The 23,304-nt window shown below is 31.2% G+C and overlaps 2 protein-coding genes across 5 annotated transcripts; one reads left to right on the forward strand and one right to left on the reverse strand.

Moving 5' to 3' along the window:
* The first annotated feature begins 5,811 nt into the window (after window positions 1-5,811).
* LOC102583547 (lupeol synthase) lies at window positions 5,812-15,620 on the forward strand. 3 transcript variants are annotated; one of them, XM_006353696.2, is made up of 18 exons: window positions 5,812-6,062; window positions 6,180-6,365; window positions 7,155-7,244; window positions 7,363-7,551; window positions 7,650-7,734; window positions 7,834-8,000; window positions 10,624-10,812; window positions 11,919-12,032; window positions 12,155-12,274; window positions 12,393-12,515; window positions 13,030-13,128; window positions 13,326-13,382; window positions 13,577-13,623; window positions 13,742-13,885; window positions 13,978-14,155; window positions 14,282-14,362; window positions 14,824-14,907; window positions 15,006-15,620. In XM_006353696.2, the coding sequence occupies exons 1-18, from the start codon at window positions 5,865-5,867 to the stop codon at window positions 15,120-15,122; spliced, it is 2,268 nt and encodes a 755-aa protein (XP_006353758.1). In that variant the 5' UTR covers window positions 5,812-5,864; the 3' UTR covers window positions 15,123-15,620. The 3 variants fall into 3 exon arrangements, with proteins under 3 accessions (XP_006353758.1, XP_015166943.1, XP_015166944.1); XM_015311457.1 differs by lacking the exon at window positions 12,155-12,274; XM_015311458.1 differs by lacking the exons at window positions 11,919-12,032; window positions 12,155-12,274.
* LOC102583875 (prefoldin subunit 1) lies at window positions 15,506-22,185 on the reverse strand. 2 transcript variants are annotated; one of them, XM_006353698.2, is made up of 7 exons: window positions 22,054-22,185; window positions 21,913-21,966; window positions 21,489-21,594; window positions 16,599-16,605; window positions 16,371-16,455; window positions 15,849-15,949; window positions 15,506-15,742 (listed from the first exon to the last, which is right to left on the reverse strand). In XM_006353698.2, the coding sequence occupies exons 1-7, from the start codon at window positions 22,075-22,077 to the stop codon at window positions 15,739-15,741; spliced, it is 381 nt and encodes a 126-aa protein (XP_006353760.1). In that variant the 5' UTR covers window positions 22,078-22,185; the 3' UTR covers window positions 15,506-15,738. The 2 variants fall into 2 exon arrangements, with proteins under 2 accessions (XP_006353760.1, XP_006353759.1); XM_006353697.2 differs by having other exon boundaries at window positions 15,506-15,949.
* Between the last annotated feature and the right edge of the window lie 1,119 nt (window positions 22,186-23,304).

A 23,304-nucleotide genomic window follows, 5' to 3' on the forward strand; every position in this document is an offset into this window, starting at 1 on the left:
CACCGGAGACCACTGAATTGCAGTGGAGTGAGAGAGAGATGCGGCACTTGTGGTGCACGCCAAAGACCACTGTTTCGCAGTGGAGTGAGAGAGAGAGGCGGCACTGGTCAGTGGAGAGGAGAACGAGGTGGGTGAGGATGTGAGGTCATGGCGGCAAAAAGGTTTTTCAGCCATATCTGGTGGTGCGGTGGCTTAGGTTGTTGGTTTTGTGGAGGTTGGAGGAGGAAAGAAAAATGGTGATGGTGTGCTGCGGAGATGAAGAAGGGTGTGGGAGAGAGAATATATGATTTCACCGGCAAAAGTGGCGACGACGGCGGCATGGCTTTCTCCGGTAGATTTTGGTCGTGAAACAGTTAAAATTGGCAGAATCGGATGTATGGAGTTTTACTTTAAAAAATGCCAAAAATAAATTAAAATGTTATTATTTTACCTTTTTTAAAATAATTTTGGTTAATAATTTTAAAAAATAGTTATGAAATAATTATGATATGACATTAATAATTTGACATGGATATGACATGTTATTTATGTAAAGGAGAGTGAGCTACACACATGGTTAGAGGGGTTTAAAAGTATCATTTTAATTGAGTTTAAGAGTTTAGTTGACAAATGATTAAGTAGAAGTGTCCAGAATACAAATTGATACAAGTACAATGGACCACTACAATGTCTATAACCACTTTCTCAAAAAATTATTTTCCTTGCTTTTGTTCTGTCTACTTCTGTGTAATTACACATGTCTTACTCTTTGCTTAATAGGCTGGTTCTAGATCAGGCCACCATGTTTCATTATGTTTTCTTCTTTAAATTTTTATGTTTCATTATTTTATATAAATAGAAAATTAAGTCAAAAGTATTATAAATCATAATAATTAATAGCTTAAAATATTTAAAAACATATAAAAAAAATTTGTTAACTCTAAAAAAATTCATCTATACCAAATAAATTGGGATAAAGGAAAAATATATATTATGTAAAATACATAAAAAAAAGAAAAAAATAAATATATATATATTATAAATCACAATAATTAACAAGTTAAATATTAAAAAAAACTTATTAAAAAGTTGGTTAAGTTTTGAAATTTCATTTGTATCACATAAATCAGGACAAAGAGGGTGATATCTATATAACAACAAAAGTATATTAAAATTTGATTGACTCTCAAATTCATCTGTGTCACTTAAATTGGCACAAAAGGAGTAACATATATCATAAAAAGATTTTGCATAAAATATATTATAATTGGTAATAATGAACAACTTAAAATATTTAAAAACATACTAAAATTGATTGACTTCAAATTTCATATGTATTACATGAATTAAAACAGAAAGAGTAACAAATATTGGGTCTCGTGATGGCACAGGGTCCCGTATCTAGTTAAACCAATAAATGCAATATGACTTGTGAGTTGCCTTGAAAAAACAGGAAAGTAATAATAGTAAAAAATTTAGGAATCACATAGTGTAAGGAGCATATTACATCTTATCCCTACTCTTTTCCAATTTACAAAAAATTTCTAAAACTACTGTCATCCGAATACATCACATTTGATACATTATACAACTAGTTTGTTGAGATTAAAAAGGAAATTCAATGTCAGTTCCACAAATCATGCAAATTAAATCGATGTCAATCTCTCCCAAATAACAGCTTCAAACAATTCAAATTTCAAATTTTCTTCTCTCAAATCTCTCCCAAATAGTAACAGATTAAAAAAAATCAACAATTTTATATAGTTATGTATCATATACAAAAAAAAACAATGTCAGTTCCACAAATCATGCAAATTAAATCGATGTCAATCTCTCCCAAATAACAGCTTCAAACAATTCAAATTTCAAATTTTCTTCTCTCAAATCTCTCCCAAATAGTAACAGATTAAAAAAAATCAACAATTTTATATAGTTATGTATCATATACAAAAAAAACTATGAATATGATATACGCTGATTTTTATATAAAATAGTGTTGCAGATACTTAACAACATGTAACACATCACAACATCTGATACATAACTATGTTATACACATAACAAAGTTATGTGTCATATACATAACTATGAATATGATACAAACAAATTTTGTTATAAAATATTAGCGTTTATGTATCAACAGTAATATTTGATAATGTCTACAGATACATAACCTTCTACTAGTTGAATAAGACTGGGTGTATGTATCGGTAGTAAAAGATAATAAAATTTATAATAGTTGTGTATCCAATACATAACTATATACGATACATATTAATTTGTGTTTCAATAAATTAGGGTTATGTATCAAAATTAATAATTTAAAATGATATATTGTACATGATAAAATTGTAATGTATCATAAAGGTAAAACGAACGAATTATACATTAATTTAAGAATCAAAATCCACTTAATACATAAAAAAGATCTGCTGAAATCAACTAAAAATAAAAAAATCAACAATTCAATCTGCTAAAAGTAAAAAAAAAAATATGATGAAGAAATCCTTCTACACTTTCTCATTTGCTCTATATCAACTCTTGTAGCTTTTTTTCACTTTCAACAATGGCGTCACCCATGGATCTTGACTCAAAGTCCTTACCGGAGCCACCAACAACTCTTGATAAAATTGTAATGTACCATAATGTTGAAACAAATGCATTATACATTAATTTAAGAAATAAAAATAACTAGATACATTAAAAACTGAACCCATATGTATCAGAAAAAGATGAACAACAAAAAATCAAAAAAAAGTCATCAATCTGATCTGCTGAAAGCAAAAAAAATGATGAATAAATCCTTCTATACTTCCTTTTCTTTTGCTTTGTATCAATTTCCGTAGCTTTTTTTCACTTTCAACAATGGCGTCACCCATGGATCTCGATCCAAAGCCCTTATCAGAGCCACCAACAACTTGACCTTTTCCTCCCTTTTGTGGGCGTTTTTTTCCACAATCAATTTTGAAGTTGAAAATGTATCCTTCTTTGACTAAATTTGTAGGTGATAAGCTAAAAAATTAAAAATTAAAATCGCCTGATGAAGTGGAAAGAAAAAAATGGATGAAGAAGAACTACCTATTCAATTACTTGCAATCATAAATCAAAAAGATAAAAGATTTGAAATTCAAAAATAGAGTGATGGAGATAATTGGTGATACCATGAAGTGATTTTAGGCGTGCAAAAAGGAAAAAAAATATCTTTGGGTGATAGTTTACAATGATATATCCGGAAAAGTAAGAGAAATTGTGGAAAACAAGAGATTTTTGTAATTTTTTAGAATGATAGGAAATAATAGAAAATATGGTAAAAAGGATGTGTAGTTAGGTAATTTTTCCCTAATACTTTGTTCATTTTAAATTGCCTATTTTGAATTTACATTCTTTTTAAAGAAATTATGATTAAAACAATTATTTTATTACAGTATTCATAAAAATTGACATATAGTTTTATCTCTTGGAAAATAAGTATCTAATGTTGCGAATAAAACATGATTTTTTTACTTTTTTCTTAATATATTAAAAGTGAAAATCTATTTTTTAGAATATTAGACACGTAAAGTTAAGTGAATGGAGGGAATATTAAATAATTAATAACTATGATCACATGATCATGCATTGAATTCTGCTTTAGCTTGTACACTAATTCACACAAATATTCATCACATATGAAGATTGACATTTTACTCTCAAACCCACTGTTCGATCACAAGCTTATTAAGTAGTTCAATCACAAGTTAAATAACTATAATATAATATACTTTATATTAAAAAATTCTAAAACGTCTTCCAATGGACTCCTGTTGTTGGGATAGGGCACAAGGGAATTAACAAATTAAAGGTATCATTATTAGTTATTATCAAGGTAGCAATTAGAATATTCAAGTTAAAGATAAATAAAGACAAAGGGTATTTTCGATATGGAGGGAAAAAAATATTTCATGATATAGTTTAATTTTTTTTTTAAATAATAATTTATACTTGACGGGTGATTCAAATGCATTATGTATGTAATAGTTAGCAAAATAGTGAAAAGTTGATCTTATAATTTTGTTGTTCTTGCCTGGTGATTTAATTTTGAGTGGCTAAATTATAATTAATTATTAGCTTCTGGTTTTAATTATCAGTCTTGTTACCAAATTTTTATGTAATGTTGCATGCATGAGTGATTTATATGTTGAGAAAGATTAGTGGATAGAAAGGGTGTGATTTTCCTTGTAAGAAATAAAGAGCTAATAGAAATATGTCATGCATTTGATGTGAAGTCTATTATCAATAGCAAGTTAGTTTGATGCTATTTTTTTCGTTCATTTTTATTTGTCCAATATCGACTTGAATATAATAAATTCAACGTTTTGGTAATGACTATATAGTTAAAAATAAGAGTAAATTAGGATTTAAGTAATAAATTATGTTTTGATTTTTTAAAAATTGAACAAGTAAAAGTGGACATTTATTTTTAATACAGTGGACAAGTAAATAAACGGATGGAGTAATATAGATCAATATTGAAAAGCTTATTGTGCTTTAAATCTTGTTTTCTATCTCCTAATATATATGATCAAGGAGGTAATACATGCATTTCACCATGACCTTAATTTCCTCATGAATTAAGGGGAGATTAGATGGTTGTGAGGACACTAACTCCAACATAAATGCTTTGATACACAAATTCATGAAGCACTAGTGTATGATTGGGATATATTTTTGGTAGACAAATTATATCTTATTCTACTACTTAACGTATTTTTTTTAATATACGTTACTTGAGTTGAGGTTTTTTGCTTTTTTTTTTCATTTTAATAATAATCTATCTACCTCCATAAGGTAACGGTAAGATTTACATACACTATATCAGACTCTACTCATGAAATTACATTAGGTATATTATATTAGTGGTTGGTATATATGAAGTTTTACATAGTCAATTGTTATATGAGAGAGAGAGAGAATTAATTAACTAATTAAATTAATTGTCTCATTTTAGTGTATATTTGGCTTTTGTACTAGCTAGTTCTGGCCAGCAATCGATCGGCAGAAACCGATTAACTCATAGTCAAAAGTGAACAGAGAAAGACAAGGTATAAAGAATATTGCAGTTATGTTAGCCTGCACGTTAATTAAAATTAAGATGAACTAACGAGGATTGTGGTGGAGTGGTAAGTATGTGCTGCTTTATCTTTAACTAGAAGTCTCAAGTTCAAATTCCCCTAAGTGCGAATTATTAGAGAGTGTTTCCCCTCCACTCTAGAACTTTCCGCCGAGTAGACTCCCATGTGAATACAGAACACCGTAGGAACCAAAAAAAATATTAAGATGAAACTAAAAAGAGCCCATTTTTCATTTTAGTTTGTTAATAAAATGATAAGTATTGGAGTATCTTTTTTTTAAAAATAGAAATAATTTAATTTTAAATTTCTCATTTGACACTTAATTAATTAAATATAATTTATAATCACACTAATATTTCAAAAGTTTTTCCTTTTCATTTTAAAAACTAGGTATGCAGAAGGAATCATATAGAATGTCAGCATCCACCACTTTGTTTCATTTATTTGTCTCATATTTACTTCAAATTTGACTATTACTATTGTATATAGTTATTTAATTATAATAATAGTATGGAAAAAAAACATACTATAAAACTTTATTAATTTGCTAAAATGAACAAGTAAAGATAAATTTTTATTTTTAGTATAGGGTCAAATAAAATGAAACGGAATAGTGACGACTATTTTAATTAGTTGTAAAAAACTGAGTTCCCGGCCCGTACGTCTTCTCTATATAAAGATGTGGGATGAAGTAATATTGAAACTCACTTATATATTCTTATTCAAATTCAAATTAACTCACTAATTAATTGATTAAGTTGATAAGTAGAAAAAATGTGGAAGCTAAAAACAGCACAAGGGGAAGGATTATGGCTAACAAGCAGCAATAATTATATTGGAAGACAACATTGGGAATATGATGAAGAAGGTGGAACTCTTCAAGAAAGAGCTCTTGTTGATGAAATGCGCCAAAATTTCACAAAAAATAGATTCCTTCATAAACAAAGTGCCGATTTACTCATGCGTATGCAGGTCTGTTCACTTTTACGTGTCCACTATACTGAAAATATGTGTTTATTTGTCACTTTTAACATGTCAAGACGTACAGAAACGTTATTATTTTATTTGTTTTTTCATGTTTTACCCTAGCTAAGGAAAGAGAATGGATGTGGAGCAATTGGAGGAAGAGTGAAGTTAGAAGAATCAGAAGATGTAACAGAAGAAGCAGTGAAAATTAGATTGAGAAGAAGTATAAGTTATTACTCAACAATTCAAGCACATGATGGGCATTGGCCGGCTGAATCTGCCGGCCCTTTATTCTTCCTACCCCCTTTGGTAAAATTACTACATATACTACTTTTTTTAAAAATTACTTAGGACCTATCAAAGTCATTAAATATTTTAGGACATAAATTAAAGACTAGTTTTCACCTTTTTTTATTATTTCTAAATTATTCTCTTAGAAAATGTATGACTCAATCAGCTAGTGATATTGTCCACTTTGAGTCTAAGCTCACACAACTTTTAAAACGTGTTATTAGGTTTTAGGGTGTAAGGCATGCTTAGTTATATACTCAATATTTTTCATGTGTTTTGTCGTTGTGGGACTTTTTATCTTATGTTGGGTTGTTGTCACATACACCCCTTCTTATGGACTCAGTGGCTGAGGTTTACCCCGACCGCATGGGATTTGTTAGACTCAACACTAAGATTTTCCCCCACTTTATCGGAATTTGTCTAAATTCAGTTGAATTATGGCTCATACCGACAAGGTTGACACAAGAACGGTTCAGCCCGCTAGTGATATATTATCTGCTCTAGGCCTAGATCCGCACGGCTTTAAAATGCGTCACTAATGGGTAAGACTTTACTTACTTATATACCCATATTTCATGTGTTTTGCCGATATAAAATTACTTATTTTAAGAAGGGGTGTCACATAAAGAAGTTATGAACATATTAAAAAGAAGGATAAATATGAAAAAAGGTCCCAACAATATATATAATTCTCTTAAACTTTGAAAAAAATTATGAAAAAAATTTCGACAATTCACTTAATATAGACTGGACGAATATTAGTTGCTACTTACAAATTTTCAATAGTAGTAACACGTACTTGTGCAGGTGATGGCATTGTATGTGACTGGAGATATGAATGTTGTTTTATCACCAGCTCATCAAATGGAGATTAAACGCTACACTTACAATCATCAGGTCTTCTCTTGATTTTGAAATTTTATACTATAAGATTTTGTGATTTTTATACCTTTGAAATACAAATTTTGGAAATAATTTTTATTTATATATTAATAATTAAGTTAAATGTGGACAGAACGAAGATGGAGGTTGGGGATTTCATATAGAAGGACATAGCACAATGTTTGGGACAGTATTTAATTATGTAGCACTAAGATTACTAGGAGAAGATTGTGAAAATAATGCATTGGCTAAAGGACGTAAATGGATCCTTGATCACGCTGGTGCTGTTGCTACTCCTTCTTGGGGAAAGTTTTGGCTCGCGGTATGTTATTTTATACTTGTATTGATCGAAGATATCAAATAATATTTCATATCATCTTAATATATAAGAGAAACATATCTTATATTAACTAATTTCAGGTGCTTGGAGTATATGAGTGGGATGGGTGCAACCCAATGCCACCGGAATTTTGGATTATGCCTACATTATTTCCTATTCATCCAGGTTAATTTCTATATTATATTATATTATATTTATCGATAAATTTTAAAAACAAGAAGGGAATTAAAAATAAATAAATTGTTTTTGTTATTTGTAATGCAGGAAAAATGTTGTGCTATGCTCGTTTGGTGTACATGCCTATGTCCTACTTATATGGAAAGAGATTTGTTGGAAGGATAACTAGTTTGGTGCAATCTATAAGAGATGAAATTTACATTCAACCTTACCATCAAACTGATTGGAATAAAGCAAGGAATACATGTGCTAAGGTTTGTGGAAAATTATTATACTTTTTTTTTGTTTTATTGGAGTTATGTTATTTGGTCAAGGTTAATTAATAGTATAATAATTCCGTCCAGAAAATCATGGTTGGAGTTTTCTCTTTAATAGTCTTACAATTAGTCAAACCTCAAAGATAGTACTCCCTCCATTCCATATTAATTGAATTTTTGAGGTGTTTTACACCCTTTAAAAAAAGTAGATTAAGACATAAATTGAACATAATTTTTCATTTTTACCCTTATTAATTATTGTCAAATTTATTGAAGTCATCACATTGAAAATCCAAATGAAGGGTAAAATTGGAAGAACATTCTAAAAGTAGTCTTGAAAACTGAACAATTAAATTAATTTGAAAAATGAAAAATGTCTCAAAAATTCAATTAATATGGAATGGAGGGAGTACTATCTTTGAGGTTTGACTAATTGTAAGACTATTAAAGAGAAAACACATAGAGTGAAAAATAACACAAAAAAAAACCTTTTGTTGAAATCAATTACAAGCACTAATCAAAATATACAAAACACACACATTGAATATGTATATTATATGAATATTTATGTATTTTTATACGTACAACATGTATATAATCTACTTAGATACAAAATTATTTACGCTATTATTTTTGGGCATCTTACATAAATCTCACTACTTTAGATCTCAATTACTAGGATTCTCGATAGTTTTTAATATTACTTTTTATACCATATTTTGGTCCCGAGATACATGTATCATTGATGGCGAGATACATGTATCCAACCGTTTTAAAAGCTGAGATACACGATTTATTAATTTAAATTAAAGGGGTTGTAACTTATATCCTTAATTAATAGATTAATTGCTGACTAATTAACAACTCAACAAATTTATAGGATCTTGAGTATCATCTCTAACAAATATTCCTAAAATAACGAAATCATAAACCTAATTAATTCTGTTATTGTACTCTTCATCTTCTTCATCGGCTTGAATCATTAATGGCGAGATACATGTATCCAACAGTTTTTAAAGTTGAGATACACGATTTATTAATTTGAATTAACATCTTCATCTTCTTCATCAACTTAAATCATTAATGACGCTCTACACACTACAAGAAAACTGTGAATTACATGGGGATTTTCCTAGGGATTAGTATGAAAATTTGCAGGAAATAAGTTTCCTACGGATTTTCATACTAATTCCCAAGAAAATCTCCATGTAATTCACACTTTTCTTGTAGTGACATGTATTCAAACCAAGATACACGATTTATTAATTTGGATTAACCTCTTCGTCTGTTCTTCATCAGCTTGAATCATTAATGACGAGATACATGTATCCTAAAGCCGAGATACACGATTTATTAATTTGGGATTAACCTCTTCGATCTTCTTCATTGACTTTAATCATTAACGGCGAGATACATGTATCCATCAATTTTTAAAAGTGAGGTACACGATTTATTAATTTGAATTAACCTTTAACAAGAATCATCTGATTTTGTAAACAGTCAACCATTAAAATAGTTGAGAAACAACAAAAACAAATAATGTAAAAACCTGCACATGGCTTCATCGGCGTCCAACGACTCGTCGGAGTAAGGAGAAAGTATTTAATGTAAATTGAACTGAAACAAGTAATTGGAAGAATTGCAGAGAAGAAGAAATGCCTAAAAAGTAGAGAACAAAGAAGAAGTACAGAAAATTCTTGTTTAGAAGGATGGTTGCCTTTTTGCCTTCTAAAATGTTATACCAAAGATATAATCACACTCTAAGCAAGAAGATAGTGCACAACATTACATTCATAATGCGGTTATATGAAAATGCAAAATTTTGTCATTTTCGGAGTTCTTTTTCGGATTGAGGGTGGAATCCGGTAAGGGGTGGGGTGGGGGTGAGGGGAGAGATATTGTTGGAGGAGGAGACTGAAGGAGGTTGAATTGTTAAAGCACCTTTAATTAAGAGATTTAAATTTTAGGATAATTATTCAATACCATATTTAAGGGATTTGTGTATCTGATTTAATATTTTAAAATATATGGTATAATTATTAAAAAGTGGTATTATGAGTAATATTTTTAAACTATAGATAACATATGTATATATAGTAGTTAAGTATGTCTAATTATGTAGTTTATCCTTTAATTTGGAGCGGCCCAAAAACATAACTATCCCAAAAAATACTATTAATTCATCATTTTGCAAATTCATTTTCTTTTGGATGAGAGAGAAGTGAACCAGTTAGAAAGTACTCCCTCCGTTCACTTTTATTTGTCACCGTTTGACTTGACACACTCATTAAGAAAATAATTAATGATATATGTATTTTACCAGACTATCCTCTATTAAATGATGTCTTGAAAAATAATTTGAAAAATAATTTGAAAAATAAGTATTTCATGTTGAGGGTAAAAAATGGAATTTTTTTTATGGTTTTTGCTTGATATGTCAAAAGTGACAAGTAAAAATAAAAATCTATTTAAAAAAAATGACAAGTAAAAGTAAATGGAGGGGCATAAAATAACCATAGTTGTGCCAATTGACGTAGACATTATTGTTATAAAAATGAATATAATTAATTGTAAAAGCATTAAATAATATATGTTTTTTTCTTATTTATGATGATGATAGGAGGATCTTTACTATCCACATCCACTTATACAAGATACACTTTGGGGGTTCCTTCATCACTTTGCTGAGCCAATGTTAAAAAGATGGCCATTTAACAAGTTGAGAGAAAAGGCTTTGAAAGTTGCCATGGAACATATTCACTACGAGGACCAAACTAGTAGATACATTTGTATTGGATGTGTCGAAAAGGTATGCATGTAGCTTACTACATTTGTACCCCTCCCTTCCATTTGCGGTGATGTTTCACTTGGCACCGAGTTTAAGAAAAAAAATAAAAATTTAAAATTTGTGATCTAAAATAAGTTTTAGATGTATATACAAAATTTGTTTCAATTTAATGATCTGAAATTTCTGCAAGGAGCTCTATTCGAGAGGAAGCACTGGCTCTTATTGAAATTTATCTTTTGGCCATTACAACAATACAATCAGCTTCTTATTGACTTATTTAAGTGATTAAAGGCTAAAATAATTTTTAAACATATTTGTAATATTTGGATTAAATAAAAAAAAGTGTTTTTAAGTCATAAGCCCATCTAAATAGGCTCATATTCCCTTTGTTTCAATATAAGTGTCGTTTTAGGAAAAAATAGGTTTAGTAAGAAATCAATAAATACAATGTGTAGTTTACTAAATTACTCATATTTAATAAATGTCTCTTGAAAACTGAATACTATTGAAAAGAAGGAGTATAAGGATATAACTGAAAAAGACATATGTCTCTGTACAACAATAGTTGTCCACTATTAATTTTGCATACTTCTTAAGAAACTATAAATTAAATATAAGTGTAATTTTACTATATCACTCTTTGAATATAATAAATACAATGTCCTGATAAATGTAATAGAGAAATGACCATAATTGATAAGACTAAATTAGGAACTAAGTATAAAACTATCCATTGATTTCATAAAGTGGACAAGTATTGTTTGACATCCCAAAATAGTTTAGTAAACAACTATTATTGAACAAAGGGAGTACAAATTTTTATTTTGAATTTCTAAAATGATAAGAGTACTTAAGTGGGAAGCAGAGGAAGCAATTGTGTGGCTATAAACTATCTCTATAAAATTAAGTTACTTTTAAATATAAAAATATGATATTCTTTTTGAACCGACTAAAAAAAAGGTAATGCGCTCATATATTAGAACATAGAGATTAATTAGTTAGAGTTAGCTTCTAAACACTTGTGATCTAATATATAGTCATCTAAAAAAAACAACTACAACATGATAAAATTTATATTACAACCGTGTTAAATTAACATAATAAAAATATAATAATTGTTTTGTTAGGTTTTATGTCTTATGGCTTGTTGGGTGGAAGATCCAAATTCAGAAGCATATAAACATCACCTTGCTCGATTACCAGATTATTATTGGATATCTGAAGATGGTTTAAAATTTCAGGTTATTTTTCCATATATACCCTTTTGATTTTTTTTTCATGGCTCTAATATAGATATCGAACCCTGAACGATAAAATTAAATAATTAGCTAATTAAAATTAGTACAATATGGTTTGCATGCAGTCCTTTGGTTGTCAAACTTGGGATGCAGTATTTTCAATCCAAGCAATCTTATCAAGTGATGTGGCTGAAGAATTTGGGCCAACACTCAAGAAAGCAAATAATTTTCTAAAAGCATCACAGGTTATATAATTAATTATTAATTCTTTCTTCATAGGAATAAATAAATTAGGATAAAATGTTACATCATAATTATCTGAAAAAAATAACTTATTTTGAATTATTATTATTTAATTTTTAGGTGAGGGAGAATCCTAGTGGGGACTTTAAAAAAATGTATAGGCACATATCTAAAGGTGGTTGGCCATTTTCCATGCAAGATCATGGTTGGCAAGTCTCTGATTGCACTTCTGAAGGATTAAAGGTAATTCTTAATTTTCAACTATTTAAAGTGTGGTTCATCTCGCATTACAATAAAAAGAGAGATATTTAGTGATAATAGTTTTTTTATTATCACGATAGTTAAGTCAATGTTATTGTATTCATTATCGCTAAATCATTTAGTGATATTTATATAGAATGTTGATTATAAATACCTGACAATAATATTATTGCAGCTAATTGTAATATAGCGGCGATTATATTATTACCAATACATTCTTTTGTTATAATATGGTGTAGCCTAACCGTTAATAAAGTGGGATAAAAATCATGGGATATTAGGGTTCAAGTCTTAGCAAATGGCAAAATTGTTAGTATTCCTTCCATTTTTCAATCCATCTAATACAATTTTTCTTTTAATCGATACTTAAAAAGAATGACATATTTGTATATTCAAAAATAATTTATTAACTTTCTACTTCTTATTTTATTCTTTGTGCAAGTTTGTTTTATAGCTACACGAATATTATAACACGTTGTGTGCAATTATTTTGCAGTGTGCACTTTTATTTTCACAAATGCCTACACAACTTGTTGGGGAAAAATTCGATGCTGAGCGCTTATATGATGCAGTAAATGTAATTTTGTCTCTCCAGGTAAAAACAAATCTTGATTTAGTAATACATTATTATCGATGATTAAATTGTTTGAACATATATAGTTTAATTTGTAAGCAAGAAACTATAATTTAAATGTTTTCTTGGTAATATATTTAGTTCATGATCAAATGATTTAATGTGCTACTTTAATCAACCTTTCTTGCTATTATTAATTGTAAATATTAATAATGTAGAGCGAAAATGGGGGTTTTCCAGCTTGGGAGCCTCAACGTGCCTATCGCTGGTTGGAGGTAACATACTCAAAATCCTTTTCTTAACTACTATCACGTGTTAAATGGTACAAATAGCTCTGTGTGTATAACTTAAATTCTATTCGAATTTCCAAGCTCATATATACTTTTGCTAAAGGTGTTAATTGTTTAGTTTTGTATACTTATAGGTTAATTTATTTGATTAACTATTTAACCCTTTTTTTTCTTGTCAGAAATTTAATCCTACGGAATTTTTTGAGGATACCATAATTGAAAGAGAGTAAGTACTCTATGCTACTCTTTTTCTAAAATTCTACATTTATTAGAAAATATTAAATATATCTTCAACAATATTTTAATTATAAGATTAATATATGTTAATTAATGAATATATGAAGGTATGTGGAATGCACTTCATCATCAATCCAAGCTTTATCATTATTTAAAAAATTGCACCCTGGACATCGAAGGAAGGAAATTGATGTTGCAATTACAAAAGGCTTACAATACATTGAAAATACACAAAATCCTGATGGCTCTTGGTAAATATATATCCTTCGTCGAAAAAATCATACTACATATTAACTTTTAGATATATTTAACGAAATTTCTGACTTTGTTGCTGCTTATATAGGACGGGTTGTTGGGGAATTTGTTATACATATGGAACATGGTTTGCAGTGGATGGATTAATAGCTTGTGGAAGAACCTATTCTACTAGTCATGCCCTTCAAAAAGCTTGTAAATTTTTGTTGTCAAAACAATTGTTAGATGGTGGATGGGGTGAGAGTTACCTTTCAAATTCAAACAAGGTAACAAATATAATTTATTATATTTACTTCTATTTTTTAAATATAAGGTACAAACACTAAAAAAAATTGTATTGATCATTTGTTTCTTTGAATTAAGAGATGTTAATTAATTTGTTTGATTAAAAGGTTTATACAAACATTGAAGGGGATAAGTCAAATTTGGTGCAAACTTCATGGGCATTGTTAGCTCTCATTAACGCTGGACAGGTTTGTTGTTAAAAATTATCATATGTCTTATTTTTCACTCACAATTCAACAAATTACAAATTCATAATGGGATAATTATGGATCTGAACCATTCAACATATAATATATAAAACACAATGATAGTGTATGTGTGTTGTATATACTGAGGCCTTAGCTTATTGATAAACTAGTTGACCAAAGACCAACAAGAATTGTGGTGGAGTGATAAGTATTCATTCATTCTTAACTAGAGATCTCGGATCCAAGTCCCCCTAGGTATAGAATTGCCTTTGATAGCAAGTGTTTTACCCCTCAATATGGGACTTTCTAGCACGAATCCGAATTTAGTGGAGCTCTAATGTAGACACCAGACACTGGATGGGAAACAAAAAAAAAAAACTAGTTGACTGAAGAATATATATATATATATATATCGTTTTAACGATCCCTAACTCTCTCTTTGGTTTTTTGTTGTTTGTTAGGGGGAAATTGATCCATCACCAATACATTGTGGAATAAGATTGTTAATAAATTCACAAATGGAAGATGGTGACTATCCACAACAGGTAACAATTAGTTGCCTTATAAAATGATAATTTTAACATTTGCATGTGTATAGACTATAGAGACTAATGATATTTATTTTGTTATAATTGTTTTGCAGGGAGTAACAGGGGCATTCATGAAGAATTGCACCTTAAACTATGCATCATACAGAAATATATTCCCAATATGGGCTCTTGCACAATATCACAAACGTCTTCTCATCGAACTCAACTAGAAAATTTTTATTTTACTAATTCAATATGTATACTAAATAAATGTACTTCTATTTTATTTTTTCCTGTATTTTCATCTTTGCTAAAAAGAGGTGGATCACAAAATATACATGCTCTGCTCCTCTTTCTCTTTCTTTTTTTAAACTTGCCTCCTTTTGGCAATTGGTTTTTAGCTTGACCTCGTGGATGCTATATGAAGTATTACATTTTTTATGCTTAAAAGTTAAAATATCAACTTAATGTTGATAAACGAGTAACATTGTATGTGTCGATGAACTTGGTACACATTTAAATAATCATAAAGTTGAATAATACCAACATTATCATTTTTCAAATTTTGTTCCTCGTTAGTCCGACAGGCTAAATTAGTCTGCAAACAGAAAGATGCATCCAACCACTTGTTTCCTTAATTATTTGGAAATTCAAGCCACAAAATTGTTAAGGTAGCTAATACACAACATTTCTAATGAATTGCAACTTCACCCGCAGCAGTCTCTAGACCAACTCCAGGTCCAATAGAAGCAAGCATTACGATTTACGACCAACACAGCAGCAATAGTTGAAGTGCCAGAAATCAGGTGGATAAGTTCCTCATACAGCCAGTACCCAATGTATTCTTTACCTAGAATTTGAAGTTCCAGAAAATCTTTGAGAAGCTATCTTTTTTTTTCTTCCAAGGAAAGAGTTGACAAAACGAACTTCAGAAGCAGAAAATCTATGCTACAGACATAGTCATTATCTGACGAGCAAGACCAGGATCTTGTTGCAAGAGCTCCCTAAGGTTATTCTCCACCTCCGCCATGTGCTTTTCCAAATACTCTTTAGAAGTCTGTCCAACAAGCAATTTCTATTAACATCCCTTGACTGGTGTATCCAGTTTATGTTCAAGCAAATGGAAAACTATAATAAATAGCAGTATTTACTAGAAACAAAAATGGATAGACATCAGAAAATAAAGAGCTATGTACCCTATAAGTTAAAAGAACAGAAATATGGAAACCAACATTGGAAATAACCGATAGATGCTATAGGTTCCTTATAAGACTAACATGGACTTACTTTTTGTTGTTTTTGAACTGTAAATTATGCAGTTCTATAATACTATTACTTATTTCGATAAAAGATGCAAGAATATTGTTTTAATGATTTTTCAGAAGTTAAGATTGACAACAGTCTAATGTTGATTGAGGTAAATGACAAAATGAAAGTGAGTAGCAAAATGCTGAATTGAAAAAGGAATTTGAGAACACCTGCAAAGAGGCAATTGCAGTTTCACCATCCTTGAGTTTTTGCTCTTGCTCATTCATTAACACAGCCTTTGGCTCTAAGACAAACCTGAACATAAAAGATTGTTCAGAGTGAGACAAGTACAAAAGCAGAGAAATTTGAGAATTCCAGGACAATAATGTATATGATCCACATATCCTTTTCCTTTTTTCAGATAACTGCAACACGATAGACTTCGGTTCAAAACTTACGTTCTTCCTGCAACAAAAGATAGAAAACAATGAAACACAACATTATAAGAATTCTGTTCAAATTTAATTTCAGAAGTGATATTTCAAGATTAACAAATCACTCAATTAAGTGATTAACTAAATCTCACTCCCAAACTGGTTGGTATCAACTATAAGAGATCTTCTATAATTACTCCACTGTCTTTGAGGCTAAATGAGTCCAACATCAAATAATTTTCTTTCGGGCAAATTGAATTCTTTAAAATTAGAGGTTTTCTTCTTTATCCTTTTAACCAGAGGTTTTCTTTTTGAGAATTGATAACATTGTATTCTTCAGCATTAAGGATATGCTGGGTACCTTTAGAAAATCAGAAAAGAACAAAAAGCATAATACTTATAAGGATCCTAAGAATTCTAAAAGTTGATCTGGATCCTCTAATCCTATCTCTTTACACCAAAAATATAGAAATACAATACAATGCAATTCCATTTAACCTTGTGAATCGAATTGGATATATCTTCAAAATTCCAACTATTCCTCTCCTTCCACACCGTCCACCAAATGCAATGTGGAATCAAATTCCACCAGGTCTTCTGTCTCTTGCTATCTCCTCTCCTAATCCAACAACTAAGTAAATCAGTTGTATGTTCTGGCATAGTCCATTTCACTATTGAAAAGTTGAGAAACATGGACCATATTTGTGTTGTGAAAGTACAATGTAAGAATAGGTGACTGTTAGTTTCCCCATTCCCCTGTCTTCCCACATAAAGAGCACCAAGGAAGTATGATCTTTCTTTTCTTCCTCAAGACTTCATGTGTCAAGCATGCCTTTCTAATGACCAACCAAGTAAAGCACTTAACTTTTGTTGGTGCTACAGTCCTCCAGATATTTTTCCATGAACTCTAGTATTTGCTACTTTGCGAGTTGCACTCCTTTTTATATGCCCTGCCAACTATGAAGATACCATCCTTACTGTGAGACCATCTAACAACATCATTGGCAGTATTGGTGCCTGCAAAATCCCCCACTTCCTCCAAATATTTGGCTACTATCTCTATCTCCCAATCATTTAGTAGTTAGAGATTCCAACTTTGCTCTGTCCAGCAATCACTAATCATTGCCTCAAAATTGGTGCACAAAATAAATAGATGAGGAAATGTTTCCTTTTAGGGGGGTTTGTTTGATCCATACATCCCACCAGAATCTAGTTATCCTTCCATCCCCCACCTTAATATGTAAATTTGCTTCTAACTTGGGTCATAAGTTTCTAATAGCTCTCCAAACCCCCGCTCCATAGGCATCTATGCTTACGTTACTACACCAAAATCCATCCTCCCCATATTTACATTTAATCAAATCTTTCCACAAAGCTTGCCTCTCCTCAGTATCTCCACAGCCATTTCATCAAAAGACTGTTGTTATGCTTCCTCAAATCACTGATGCCCAAGCCACCTTTATCTTTTCTATGCAAAACTGTCACCCACTTGACCAAATTGTACCCTTTGTTCTCTTTGCAGCCATGCCAAAGGAAATCTCTCCTAAGTTTGTCCAATTTCTTAGTCACTTTTGTCGGTATAGTGAAAAGAGACGTACATATGTTGGGAGAGAATCTAGAACAGAGTTGATAAGGATGTGTCTACCACCAAAAGAAATGTATTGAGCCTTCCATCTGGCTAGTCTTTTTTCAGTCTTCTCGACTATGCTATCCCATATCTCCAAATCTGTGTTTATGGTAAAGGCATACCCAAATAGGTTGTGGGCAATTTCTCCACTCTGCAAACCAGAGGTTTTCTGAATGTCACACTTTTCCTTCACTGACCAAAAAGTCTCATGCTGAATACTGAACCTAACATAATTTATTAACAAAATAAATCTTAATCCCTGCTAAATGGTAGCATATTTATGGATCTTTTACTTCCATTATGTTTAGTTCATAACTAAATCCTCATTGATTTCATGAAATCGTATGTATTTTGGAACACCTTCACTCCATTTGATTTGTATGTCACGTTCCTTTTAAGAACCTTCAATCATCATAGTGTCACATCTATGGACCAATGCATTTGGAGGTCTATATAAGACATTGGCCAAACCAACCTCTCATCTTAACCACGCTACGTGCTTGGATGTGATAATTTTCTAAGCTTGTTCAATATTGTATGACAATAGATGCACTTCATAGAAGAATTTCTACCACACTCGTCATGCAGATATATTGGTTTTTGAAGGACCCATATCCACTTAAATGTAACATTGTTGGTTTCAAAACTGTTCAAAGAACTTCCTTTCCAATTTGTTAGGTATTTATCATATCGCCACTCACGACATTTGGGTTCTTTCATAGTCATTTGAGTATAACTTTCCAATATATCAACACCATACTCGTCGTGCAAATATATTGAGTTTTTGAGGACCCATATCCACTTTAATGTAAAGTTGTTGATCTCACGATTGTTATTTAGAACTTCCTTTCCAATTTGTAGATACTTTTTAGAAAGTTAACATTTTATAGACAACAATACACCAATGGTGTATTTCAGTAGTAATTACATCAGGAGTATACAATAAGCAAAACCAAAAGATCTATCATTTATACCCCTCCTAAACTATCTAAAAAGTGAGTAATAGCCTCCACCTCTTTGGGGAGGACATGATTACACCAAAAATAATGTGGGTTGGACAACACTCTCTGAAACAGTTGCATCCTGAGATTTATAATCTGAACCAACAGAAGGAAGAAACAGTAGCAGAAGTCAAAGACAACCAAGGATGGAACCTATCTTTTAGGACAAGGTTGAATGACTGGGAAATAGACAAATTAGCAGATTTCTACAAGTCTTTGGAGTAGGCGAATAACCTTGACACAAAGGAGGATAGTTTACAATGGTTGAGGGCCAACAATGGGAAGTTCACAATAAAATCAGCTTATAGACATCTTGACAGGCTAGCTGAAATGTTGTTACCATGGCCTTGGAAGATGATATGGAAAATTAATGTACCTCACAAGGTGGCTTGTTTCACCTGGTTGGTAGCTAGGGAAGCAGTACTAACTCAGGACAGACAATCTAATGAAAAGGGGAAGACAGCTTTGCTCCAAGTGTGTTTTTTTTGTGAAATAGAAACAGAGACAACAAACCATCTCTTCATCCATTGCAAAGTGATAGAGAAATTGTGGCAGATTTTCTAGCATGCTGGAATAGAGAAGGGAATACATCAAGCCACGAGGAGAGATGGAAAGATGGAAGATTGTCTCTGCTTGCATCTAGTGGACAATTTGGAAGGAAAGGAACCAGAGATGCTTCGAAAACAAGAGCATCCCTTTAATTTGTAGGTATTTTATCAAATCTCCATTAACCAAATTTGGGTTCTTTCGTAGTCATTTGAGTATAACTTTGATCACTTTGTGTTTATTATTGTGTTTGTGGTGTAGGATGAAAATGAAGAATGTTGGAGCTAAAACAAGTGATTTGGAGCTTTGAAGTCCGAGTAAAATCCCAAAGAAATGATTCCGGAGCAAGTCCAAGTTTCGAGGATGGAATGCACGCGGAAAAATGGAAGAAAAACGACATTGACACATTTTGTCCATGTGCAACGCGCCTGTTGTCGCTTGCCGAGCAGCCAAGTCCCTGAAACAAAGGCCCTGCACAATGCACCAAGGTGGTTTGCAGCTGAGTTCTATAACTCATCCGTCTTAAGGGTATTTTCTCTAGGGCTCTAATAGATACTCTATATAAGCGTCTTAAACATGATTTTGAGGGGAATTAACATTGTTATGCAGATCAAGGGCTAAGAGTATTATTTGTAGGTCTTATCTTTCTTCACCTTATTTTTTCATCATCGCCACATGTTATTCATCAATTCTGTCATTGTATTGGAATCATAGTCCTAGGGTTTTGGCACTGATATGAAAGCTAACGTTTGAAGATCATTCATAATTATTGGTTTTTCCGTTATTGAATTATTTATTTATTCTTGATCTTAATTATTTGATTGCCTGGTCATTATCAAATACTATTTGTGGCTCGCTAATTGAACTCGAGAGAGGGGATGGAAAGCGTAATAAGAATAAATAGAGCATGTTCGTGAACCTATAGACAGAGGATTGTTTCGCTAGAGTGGATAGGGATATACCCTTTGGCCTTTAGCCTCACTTAGTTGAATACAGAGATTTAAATGTATTCGGCTATTGCCTGACGACCATAGAGATATAGGTGTTGGAGTAGCTTGAATAGGCATGTGAGCAATTCGAGAGATACTCATAAAGATAATATTAACGTGCAATTAGTAACTCATGAAATCAATAGGTGTGACAATCGAAAGACTTCACTAGATTGCTAGATTTCATAGCCTTAGACCTCTCTCTCATCTGATAAAACCAAATTGTCCTAGCATTGCATCTATTTTACTGTTTTCTCTTAGTTAAATAATTAGTATAATTAGTATAATGAACAATATTTTGCTTTATCAAAAAAAAAAAATTAGTATAATGAACTCCAAAACTGTTGATTTCTCTAATAGTTGAAATAGGAATTCAAATTAGACCGTCAATCATAGAAGTCTCTGGGAGAAAACGATATCTGGACTCAAATTCTATATTTACTTGTACAACTGTGTATACTTGTGTGTGAGTTGGCCACAACAATATACAATGTGATATCTAAGAGAAGTAGTTCTCCTAAGCCCTAGTTTACCGTCGATTCTTTTATTAAAATAGAAACCAATAGTTTGCTACTGTATCCATTAATGTGTTTGACCTGCCAAGCAGTGAGAAGCTACTATAGAAAAAGAATACACCAGTCATTGGGAACCGCTCCAGTTATTTGCTTGAGCTATCGATGAAGTCATCAAAACTAGCTTATCACTGGAGCACCAATTTAAACCAACTTTTACTTCTTTTTTTGGAGCTTACCTATGGCTTTGTATGTATTGGTATCATCAGACAGCTGTTTCAGTTCCTCCAATGTCAAATAAGCACGCTTCTTCTCGGTTTCTTTGTTTCGAATCTGGGTTTGAACCTACAAGCCAAAACAACTCTTTACCTTAGATCAACAATACATTAATATCTCAATCAAGCAATTCAATTATGCCCAATTTTAGTTCCTTTCAGATTTCATTCAACTCTTAAGCATATCTTTTCCCATTTCATTGTCTTCAGGATACAAATCCGAAGAAGCAAACAATCAGTAAATTAATCCATTTCTCGCTTAAGAGCAATAAAAATGTTTTTTTTTTCAAATTTCAAATCGATCTCACAGACAAAAGTTGATATTTTTCATAATTCTACGAACATGAAACTGAGTAAAAGACACATGTAAATGCAAACAAGAACTAACCTGCTTCAATTTCCCGGTAGTCTCTATCATTCGACCCTGAATTTCAATAAAAGCCTGTTGAAGAAAAAAAAAAACAAATAATCAGAAGTAAAAATTAGAGGAAAAAAAAACAGAAATTGTGAAATGAAAAAGGATATTTACAGTTCTATTTGCTTCGTCCGCCATTTTTCAACTGCAATTCCAAGTGCAGATACAAAAACTGAAGCCCTAGAATATAATTCTACTTGCTGAAAACAGCCGAGTGAGATTGATAGAGCAAGAGACGAACAGTAAAAGGTATGTCGTTGCCTATAATTTGGGTTGATAACTTCCGGCCCAATGCCTATTCTGGCCCATAATTTGTAGAAACTAAGCGTATGGCCCTATAAAAGTTAATTAATTACAGACATAAATTCATGAAAAAAAATTACCCGGATAAGCAAATATATATTATTTAATGGATTAATTACGAAAATCCACATTTTAGTTTACTTATTACCATTATTCCCTATAAGTTTTACAAATCTCCAAAATCCCTCATTTTCACTCATCAGATTAGTGTATCTCGCGCATCAGATTAATGTATCAGCGCATCAAATTAGTGTATCTCGCGCATCAGATTAGTGTATCATGTATAAAATGTACATCAGATTAGTGTATCATGTATAAAATGTAATGTATCTTACTTAAAATGTACATCAGATCAGTGTATCATGTATAAAATGTAGTGTATCTTACTTAACAATTAATGTATCTCGCGCATCAGATTAATGTATCAGCGCTTATTATTATTGTATTTGTTTGAGGGATTTCTGTAATTATAAACTTTTAAGGGATAGATTGTAATTTTGCCTTAAAAGTATGTGATTTCTGTAATTTGCCCTTATTTAATTAGCTAACATAGTTATAGTTTTGAATTAATTACGGCTCGCAGCTTAATTTTAGCTAAATTTATGTCGCCTCTCTCCTCTCTTCCTCTCTCTCTCCTCTCTCCTTATTTATACATATACAAATACAAATTTTACATATAAATATACAATTATATGACAGATATACAAATACAATTAGCCTCTCTCCACTCTCTGGCCTCTCTCACTCGTCTCTTTCCCAATCTCGCTCACTAGATATACAAATACGTATGTATACCTGCTACATATATATAATTTATCGTACAATATACATATACAGTTCACTTATCTCCACTCTTTGCCCTCTCTAGCTCGCCTCTCTCCCAATCTCACTCGTCATATATACAAATACATATGTATACCAGTTACATATATATAATTATTTTGACAGATATACATATACAACTCGCCTCTCTACTCTCTCTCTCGGCTGCCTCTCTCCTCCCTCTCCCAATCTCGCTCGTCACTCTCCTCTCTATAACATGTAGCTATGAATCGTAATTAG

The sequence above is a fragment of the Solanum tuberosum genome, unplaced genomic scaffold, assembly GCF_000226075.1.
Source record: "Solanum tuberosum cultivar DM 1-3 516 R44 unplaced genomic scaffold, SolTub_3.0 scf00157, whole genome shotgun sequence".
Taxonomy (NCBI): Eukaryota; Viridiplantae; Streptophyta; class Magnoliopsida; order Solanales; family Solanaceae; genus Solanum; species Solanum tuberosum.